The 9,800-nt window shown below is 58.7% G+C and overlaps 1 protein-coding gene across 1 annotated transcript; it reads left to right on the forward strand.

Moving 5' to 3' along the window:
• Positions 1 to 1,664: 1,664 nt before the first annotated feature.
• On the forward strand, positions 1,665 to 8,509 carry LOC134555261 (pappalysin-2-like). The gene is made up of 2 exons (XM_063406727.1): positions 1,665 to 2,130; positions 7,310 to 8,509. Exons 1-2 carry the CDS (start codon positions 1,665 to 1,667, stop codon positions 8,374 to 8,376), a joined length of 1,533 nt encoding a protein of 510 aa, XP_063262797.1. The 3' UTR covers positions 8,377 to 8,509.
• The last annotated feature ends 1,291 nt before the right edge of the window (positions 8,510 to 9,800 follow it).

Consider the following 9,800-nt stretch of genomic DNA (forward strand, 5'->3'; position numbering starts at 1 on the left):
CCCGCGAGCAATGGGTGTTGGTGTTGTGCTTGGACGGGGTTCACGCCACAAATGTCCTCAGGAGCTGCTCGAACAACTTTGCATGAGCCATCCTTGCTCTGCCCGGCCTTGTTCGCTCCCTTGTGTCCTCCCTTCCTCTTCACACCCTCACCAGCCCAGCCCTCACCTCTGTGTGCCCACACCCACCTTCCTCCTTCCCGGGCAGCAGGAGATGTGCTGTGCTCACCCCTCCTAACCCTCAGATTTTCCAGCATTGTATTTTTCTATGTCTCCCTGACTAAATGCACCAGTCCCCCACCCTTATTCCCATCACCCTCCCACCTTTAGAAGACAAAAAACTCGCCCAACCCCAGCCCCACACAGCCAGCTCCTGCCGTTTATTCCTAAATCCCTTCCCTCCTGCCTTGCTGGTTTGAAAGCCTGTACCCTGGAATGGGCCTCCCAGCTTTCGCTGGCAACCCTGCTTCAGACTGACCGCCACAGATAGTGTTTGGGAGAGAAAAAAATATATATACATATAAAATAATAATGATGAAAAGCAAGCACAAAAAGGCTTCTCATCGCACTGAGTCTCCTGGCTGAAGTTTTCCTAGTCTCCTGTGCTGTGTGCTGGTGTGAGGGAGCCTTGGGAACCAAGAGGAAACTCTGGGGGTTTGTTTTCTCACCTGTATGCTTTGAGAAACTCTCCCCAGCAGCGCTGGTGTTGTACCCTCTGGCAGAGGGTGGATGAGATGCCTCTCACACTGCTGCCAACTCCCCCGGTGCATTCACAGGGTTTTTTTTGGCTTTTACGTGGGGTTTGCTCAGATAAGGCACCTCCACCCCACCTTTCTGCACGTGTCGTTGTTTGGGAAAGGAAAAAAATAACAAAAGCGAGGAAAAGCAGAAAAATCCCCTGTCGAGGAGGGACTCTGAGTCCAAGACAACCTCTCCCGTCGCCCGGGGCAGGGCTGAGGGAGGGTGTCCCCTCCTTTCGGCTGCTTTTCCTCCACTCTAGGTGATGGAGATGGAGGGTGGAGACGAGGTGGGAACTGCAGCTGGAGAAAACACGGGCAGGGACGGGGCAGGTGCTGTCCCAAAACCCCGAGGGCGGGAAGGGGGTGCGGAGGGGACACAGCGCCCGGAGGGTTGTGTCTCCTCCGCATCCCCTCCCCGCCAGCATCCTGGGCAGCGCCCGGGAGGGCGGAGGGAAGGGAGGGCGATGCTCCGCTCGGGGTTTATTAGATTGGACATAATCATCTTTAAATAAGGGCAGCCCCCCCTCCACACCCCTCCTTGAGGTGGGGGGGGGGGGGGGGAGCGGAGCGCCTCGGGGCTTTCTAGATAAGGGCGACTAACGCAGCCCCCGCTCCCGCAGGCAGAGCCGGGCAGCGCCGAGAGCCGCGCAGGGTCCGCCGTGCCCCGGGAACCCCGGCTGCAGGCAGAAGGGGGTCCCCGCCGCCGTGCTCTCGCCTTCCTTCTCCTCCTCCTCTTCCTCCTCCTCCTCCTCCCGCAGGAGCAGAAGGGAGGAGAGCGGTGCCGGGGAAAAGTTGGGGGCAGCGGCTGCGGCGGGGGGCGGGGGACTGTGCCCCGGCGCTGCCTCCTGCCGCCCCCCTGAGCACCCCGTTTCCCCCGCGGCCACTCGCCCCCCACCTCCCAGCCCCCAAACTTCGTTCCCAAGGAGGATGCTGCGCGGCGGAGCGCCCCTGGCCGCGCTGCTGCTGGCGGCGCTCAGCCTGGCCCGCGGGGAGCCCCCGCCGGTGCCGGGCTGCGGGACGGAGGCTCCGAGCCGCCGCGCCGCGCCCGCGCATCGCCCGCACGGGCTGTACCCGCAGGGCCCCGCCGCGCACGGGGCGCTCGGAGCGCCGTCCCCGCGGGGCCGGAGAGCGCGGGGAGCCCGGGGAGCAGGAGAAGAGCCGGAGGGCGAGGCGGACGGCCGGGGCCGGAGCTGGGGGGAGAGGCGGCGGGGCCGGGAGCCGCAGGTGCCGGACCCTCCCCGGGAGCGGCCGCTGCCCGCGCTGTACTTCTCGGGCGGCCGGGAGCAGCTGGCGGCGCGGGCGGAGGCGCTGCCCGCGGTCCCGCGGGAGGAGTTCACCCTGGAGCTGTGGGTGAAGGCGGAGGGCGGACAGAACAACCCGGCCATCATCGCAGGTAAACCCCGGCGGGGCGGGATGGGGACCCGACACCCCCCGACCCTCCTCAAGCATCCGCACGGGGACTCCCCGGCTCCGCCGCTCTGGCAGGTGACACCCCGCGCCCACACCCGTGTTCTCAGCACCGCGGGCGTGGAATATTCCTCCTTCCCTTGAGACCAAACCCTAAGCCATCCCCTCCCCTCTGTTCCCACCCGCCCCGTCCTCCCAGCCCGCCCCCCTGCCCCCCCAGCCCGCCCCGGCTCCATCTGGTTTTTCCGCCTTCCCTCGCGGGGAGCTGCAAGGTCTCTGCGGGTGATACGCTCCCCCGATCCTCCCCCCGGCCCGCGGGTCCCCCTGCCCGGGGCTGCGGGCACACGGAGCTCTCGGGGCTCCCGGCGGGTCCCCGGGGCGGTGGCCGCACGGTGGCAGCCGCGCCGCGCTCACGGCCCGGCCCCGCTCCCGGCCCCGAGGGCTCCGCGGAACGGCTGCGAGGCAGCGGCGGCCCCGGGGGCCGGTTCGAGCCGGGATTGCCCCCTCAGGAGCTTGCTGGGAAACCGGCAAAGGGATGAGCGAGTCCTCTGAGGAGCAGCTGAGGGAGCTGAGGGGGCTCAGCCTGGAGAAAAGGAGGCTCGGGGAGGACCGTGTTACTCTCCACTGCTACCTGGAAGGAGGGTGTAGTGGTTGTGTCTTTTCTCCTGAGGAACAAGTGATGGGACAAGAGAAAATTGCCTCAAATTGTGTGCCAAGAGACGTTTATATTGGATACTAAGAAAAATTTCCTCTCTGAAAGAGTTGTCATGCACTGGAACAGGCTGCCCAGGGAAGTGGTGGAATCACCATCCCTGGAAGTGTTAAAAAATGTATAGAAGTGGTGCTTAAGGACATGGTTTATCTGTGAGCGTGGCAGGGCTGGGTTAACTGTTGGACATGACCTTAAAGGTTGTGTTCCAAGCTTAATGATCCTGTGATGCAGAAGCTGAGGAGACAGAGAAGACTGGCACACAGGCACAGAGTGGGGCAGATTCCTGCAGGGGTGCTTCATTCAGCTATGCCAGGATGGGTGTTTGTGTCTGGGTACAAGCTCGGCAGGGCAGTGCAGGGATGCTAGGAAGGGCTGGGAACACATGGCAGTGGATGTCTCCACAGTGGGGGCTCCTGTGTTTCTGTGCTGCCCCAGCCAAGCTGATGGAGGAATTCCTCTCCCTATCCTAACTCCCCCTTGGCTTGAGATCACTCCACTGAACCTCCCTCTGCTTTGCCTGGTCCCTGTCACTGATTTTTCTCCTCAGTTATAGGGCAATAACCACACCCGTGCTGTGGAAGAGCACGGTAGGAGAGATGGGCTGGAGTCCATGGCAGAGGGGAAAACAGCCCTGTACAAGGAAACGACCAAACTCCCTAGCATCCACCTCGCTGTCTGCCTTCCTGTCAGCATCCTCAATGCCTCCCTGCACCTTGGGATGCACAATTCCCAGTCATGGCATCAGCAGCACAGCTGTTTACATCTGGAGGTCTGGCCTGGCTAGGTTTTGAGTTTCCCAGCTAGCCAGCAGAGGGTTTTTTAAATTATTTTTTTTATTCTTTATTTTTCAATTTCCTTCTGGAGGGTGGGACAGTTGTTAGTGCTGAAAGCACCACCCGTGAGCGCTGGCATTCTCTCCAGTAATATCCCCCAGCTTCCCTGCTCCAGGGTTTGAGTCAGCCCCAGGAACCTCCGGCTGCCTGACTCACCGTTCACTTCCCACTGTCACCCTGCACTTGGGACCATGGGTCTGGCTGTGGGTGGCCAGAGGGGGCCAGCCCAGTGCTGCTGGCAGTCTGTGTGAGCAGGTGACAGAAGCAGCTGCCAGCCCTCGGCAGGTGCTGTCTGCTCCTGGTCTGGTGCTCCTGCTCTGTCAAGGAGAGGACACTGAGCATGAGGTCATCCAAAGGTGTGGAGGAGCTGGCGGTGCTCCAAGTGTCCGTGTGTAAGGGAAGGCAGGGGGAAAGCAGGGCAGAGCTGAGCTCTCCCAGCATCACAGCCTGGGAAGTAAGGGCAGGCTGAGCAGCTCTGATCATGGAAAGCAGGCTGTCCCATCAGCTGCTGTGCTGCTGCTTGGATTCAGGGCTCAGGAGTTGTTGTTTTCTCCTAGATCCCACATTTTGACTCAGGGCCACCCTGGATGGGGTTGTTCATCTTTCTTAGTAACTCCTTCATGGGGGGATTTCTGCTGGGGTATAAACCTGCCACAGCCGCTGTTAGGGAAGGAAACTGGTCCATCTTCCTTGTCCTACTCATTTTGGGCAGCAGATGAGAGTCCTTTCATGTGATGCTGTTTCCTTTTCCACCTTTTTTGCCTCCCTTCTGTCTATGCCTGCTCTGCTTCTGGTGAACCCCAAGGAATTTCCCTTTGTGCCAAGCTGAGGTTTGTTTTTACTCGAATTGTAGGTGATTTTGTTGGGTCCTTCACCAGGGACCATCCAAAACATCTGCTGTGTCTAAATCCAGATGGGTCCCTGAGCTGGTTCCCACTGCATACCTCGAGGGGTGACCATGACTAGAGGCTCCTGGCCTTTGTCAGACCCTCTGGAGCTTTAGCAGCTGATTTGCCCCAGTATCTGGGGCTCAAAGCACGACCGAAAGCTATTCCTTGTGCTGCAAAATGCCTGGCCCCAGTGGGAGAGGCTGCTTGCAGTGGGGTCCTTACAAAGAGGCACACGATCTTTTTGTGGGCTTTTTCTCCATAACCTTCCCTGGCAGGTGCCTTCCTCTTCAAATTTTTTTGCACTGTTACCAACAACTCTTGTTTCTACCCCCAGAGACATTCCCCTAAGGCACAGGTGAACAGCACAAACCAGGCTAGAGCTCCCCTTTCCTGCCTGAGGGATCAGAGTTGTACTTAGAGCTGCTGAGGAGGCGCCTCACACTTCTACAAACAGCTTTCCCTTCTGGTGGGTTGCCTCAGGACAAAACACCAAGGTCCTTGGCAAACTCTGGGGTCTTGAAACCCCCCCTGATGATTTCTCATGAAGGCCCTTGAGAGATGTCAGGAGCTGGTGCTAGACCTGTTTTGTTGCACTGTTTTGCAGAGGCTGCTGGCTGTGGGACATGCGGCTGTGCCTGCAGAACCTTCCCTCTGCTGCTGAGGAGGTGTCATCCCTGGCTATGCCTAGGATGCACCAGCTGCTGATTTACTGATTCTCCTCCCCTGTTGTAGAGCTGGCCTTGACCTTACTTACATCCCTTTGAGGACTTTGATGAAGTCCTTATACCTGGTCCTGGGCTCATTTAAATTTCTTTTGGCCAGTGTTGAACTCATCAGGCACTGCCAGGCATGGCTTGGCTCCAGCATGGGTTTGTGAGGATGACAGCTTACACTCACCCCAGGGGCTGTTCCACCCCGATGCCGTTTTTCCCATTTTTATCTTGGGGTTTAATCAAATTTGGGGCACTCTGAATCATCTCAAGGTGAATTTCATGAATTCTCAAGGTGAATTTCAATTTTTCCCAGGAGAGAAGGTACCAAGCCCTGTTTCCTCAACCCCAGTGAGGACCAAAGGATGGCTTTCGAGTGTGCAGGTCTCAGCAGGTTTCAGCCAGCACCCAGCCCAATTTGCCTTCTCCAAGGCTCCTTTGCTCGCCTCCTGCCTTTTGGCTTCTCCCTGTCTCAGCTTCCCCTGGTCCTTGTGCTCTTCTTTCACAATCCAGCAGAAAACAAGAGCTGGCCCAAGCCCATCCGCCCACGGAGGCTTTGTGCGTGGCTGCCTTTGTAGTGAGCAGTGACAGGGATCCATGCCCAGGGTGGTTACAGCCGTGGGATGCTTAGAGGCCACCACCCATCTCGCCCTTGGTGAAAGTGATGGATGGAGGGAGGGATGCTGCTTCCTGGGGTGCAGCAGGGCTTGGTGTGACCTTTGCCAGCCGTGTTTTTAAGGGGGAGATGTGGGGTCATGGTAAACCTGGCTTCAGACACATGCCCTGGGTGAGAGCCAGGAGATCCTGCTCCTCCTGGAGCTCCTTCTGTTCTACACCTCTTCTCTCTACTGATATTGATATTTTTTGATATTCTGACAGCAGGTGGGTTATCCCCAGGGACAGGCAAGAGAGTGGCACAGGCAGGAGTGCTTTGTTTTGGACCACAAGGTCCTGATGCCATGAAGATGGGCAGGCAATGTATGCGATGGGAATGGCACAGTGAGGGGCAGGAGAATCCGTGCAGCAGGAAAAGCAGGATGGAGAATAAGCAATACCACAGGACAAACATCAAGAGAGTCTCTGGGCGTGGCAGCAGGTTTTGTCAGCGTTGGGACACTGTATGTTGGGGTGATCAATGGGAGAGCAGGGTGCCCCCAGAAGACTCCACTGAGTGTCAACGAGTGACTTCAAACTTGTTCACCTCAGCCAATGACCTGCATGAACGTCCTGGCTGTGGTGGTTTAGGAGCCCAGAGGCATTTGTTTCAAGCAGCAGGTCCCTTTGCCCTTGCCAGCGTTTAAGTGCCTTGTGGCCACTGACTCCCAAGGGCATTCCGTGCCTGCAAGCCTCTGGTTCTTTGCCGTGGGCACTCAGCAGTCTGGGGGAAAGTCAGCACAGCTCCGGGTCTTGCCCAGCCTTTGACAGGTTTGCAGCACGCTTGGGCAGAGGGAGAGGCTGTTCCTGGGGATGGATTGACGTTCAGGTGACCTTAGGGGCTGAGGAGTGCACTCGCCAGGCTGGAGGCAGCACAGCCCTCTCCAACCCTCTCCCGCCAGCACTGGATGCATGACTGGGAGGGAAACTGGAGCATAAACGAGAGCTGTAAATCTGCCTGGAAGCTGATGGGGAAGCAGTCCCTGGAGGAGCCTGCATTGCTTTGGGTTGCTGTGCTCTAATTCTTAAAAGCTTTGGCTCACAGATAAAAAGCTTAGCCTCTAATCCCATCCCGCCGGAGCACTCCTACAGAGAGCAACTCAGAAACACCTCGCTCTTCAGCCTCTCCTCTGTCCACGCTCTTCCTCCCCTCTCCATCCTGCCTCTCTGGCTCTGCCATTCTTCCTGGCTGCTTCACCCACTCATCTAAATGATTTGGAATGGGGGCTGGGGTGTCACCCGAGGTGGAGCACCCACCACCCAGCCTCTGACCACCTTCATTTACCCGCTGCCGAGGACACCGCTCCGGGGAGGAGCGGCGATGCTCCCTGGTCCTCACCAGCTCTCCTCTCTCTCTCCATCCCAGGTGTCTTCAACAACTGCTCGCACTCAGCCAGCGACAAGGGCTGGGCGCTGGGGATCCGCGCCCTGCAGCTCGGTGGCAAGAAGGACGCGCGCTTCTTCTTCTCCCTGCGCACGGACCGGGCGGCCGCGGCCACCGAGGTGACCTCGCACCAGCGCTACCGGCCCGAGGCGTGGACGCACCTGGCCGCCAGCTACGACGGGCGGTGGATGGCCCTCTACATCGACGGGGTGCGGGTCGGCCGCTCCGGCGGGCAGCAGGGGCCCCTGCACAGCGCCTTCATGTCCTCCTGCCGCACGCTGCTGCTGGGGGGCGACGCCTGGGGGACCACCCACACCTTCCGGGGACACCTGGCTGGGCTGGCCCTGTGGCGTGGGGCCCTGCCCCAGTCCCGCCTCCAGCGGTCCTTTCTAGAGGAGGTGCCTGAGGAGACGGCGGGGCTGGCTCTGGCCGCTGGCTTTGCCGCCCCGGAGGAATGCTGGACGCCTTTTCGGGAGGGCGCCTTCCCCCAGCAGTGGGTGCTGCTGTCCCCCCCGTCGCCCATCCTGCGGCCGCTGGGGCCCCCTGCGTGCGGGCAGACTGCCTGCGACAACGTGGAGCTGGTGTCGCACTACAACCAGCACTGGCCGCTGCGCAGCGGGAAGGTGGTGCGCTACCGCGTGGTCAACCTGGCCGAGGACGACGGCGGGCGGCCCACGGTCAGCTGGGAGCAGATCTGGCGGCAGCACCGCGCTCTGAGCGAGGCTTTCCGGCCCTACAACATCTCCTGGCAGCTCAGCCTGCTGGAGGTGCACAACTCGTCCCTGCGCCGCCGCGCCGTGCTGCTGGGCTGCGAGCCCAGCAAGGTGGGCAACGAGCGCTGCGACCCCGAGTGCGAGCACCCCCTGACCGGCTTCGACGGCGGCGACTGCCGGAGGCCCGGCCGCTGCTTCTCCTGGAAGCGCCGCGACGGCGTCTGCCACATGGAGTGCAACAACATGCTGGACGACTTCGACGACGGCGACTGCTGCGACCCGCGGGCCACCGACGTGTCCAGGACTTGCTTCGACCCCGACTCGCCCCAGCGGTAGGCGTGGGGCTGGAGGGGGGTGGTGTGTCCAAGGGGTGGGATGCACCCTCTGCCCAACACCTGCTCTGCACCTGGGAATTGCTGCCGACTTCCTTCCCACTCTGGCTTCCCAGTGTGGGAAGGCAGAGGGGCGTTCTCCCTCGGGATTGGGTGTGTTTGCCACCAAAAGAAGTAAATCCTACCGTGTGATGTGGCACGCCTCTGTGAAGCCGTGCCAGCAAGTGTTTTTTTCCCCAGGGAGGCTCCTCTGCACTGTCCCCCCCTGCAGAGGATTCCCAGTGCAGAGCTGCCAGCCTGTGGGAATGTGGGCATCCCTGGGGTGGGCAGAGCAGCCTGTGCAAAGGATATTGCTTACCCTGATTCCCTGCATGGCATGTAGTCGGGGAATTGCTCCCCTTGCCCACCTTCCCTGGATGTGTCTAAAGTCTGATTTCTTAATTTGTGTTCAAAATGGCTTTTCTTGAGTGCTGGAGTAGGGAGAAGGAGGCTACCCAGCAGTGCTAGATGTGAGGTGCAGGATTTGGAGAGGTGTGGGTGTGTTCCTGAATCTTGGCCCAGGGAGTGATACCCACAAGGAGATTCCCTTGGCTGGAGGAGGACATGTGCCTTTACTGTGTGCTGCAGGTGCAAAATACCTTGAAAATCCACATGGACTAAAACCCATGGAGCATCAACGTGCTGTGTCAGGGGACCCTTGCTCTCCCGAGGGGTCTTTGGAGTCAGCAGTAAGAGGGGAACCCATGATGGGAGAGCCCAGGGTGTTGGGAACGGTGTCCTTGGTGCAGTTGGTGGCTTGCACCCACCTGCCCTCCTTGCTGGAGCCTCTGAAGTGCCCACAGCCCTGTTTATGGCTTCCAGCACTCCGGGCTCTGATAAATGTACTTTCTGTATGGAGATGGGGAAGGGGGGAAAAAGTCATGGCTTTTCCCTTTTTAAAAAATTATTTTATTTTATTTTATTTTATTTTATTTTATTTTATTTTATTTTATTTTATTTTATTTTATTTTATTTTATTTTATTTTATTTTATTTTATTTTATTTTATTTTATTTTATTTTATTTTATTTTATTTTATTTTATAGCTGTTTCTGTCTCTGTATCAGAGAAAACTCCTTCCCTGCTGTTGGCTCCCAGTGACAGGCAGAGGTGCCCACTGGAGCAGGAGTGGTGCAGCACAGATGGCAGCATCTGTCAAGGAAAGTTGCAAGGGAGGGTTTTAGAGACAGATCTGCTCTTTGATCTTCTTTCTCCTTCGCTTTTCTTTCCCTGGGCTGTGGGAGCAGAGAGGCTGTAGCCATAAATCCTCTTTTCCCAAGTCGGCTGCTTCTCTGTGCTCCTTCCCAGGCAGGACACGGAGGGAGGAGGGGAGCAGACGCCTCTGTTTGGGCAGTGGTGACAGAGAGGAGCAGCACTTTCCCTCCTTCCT

Source organism: Prinia subflava, chromosome 10 (assembly GCF_021018805.1).
Source record: "Prinia subflava isolate CZ2003 ecotype Zambia chromosome 10, Cam_Psub_1.2, whole genome shotgun sequence".
NCBI lineage: Eukaryota > Metazoa > Chordata > Aves > Passeriformes > Cisticolidae > Prinia > Prinia subflava.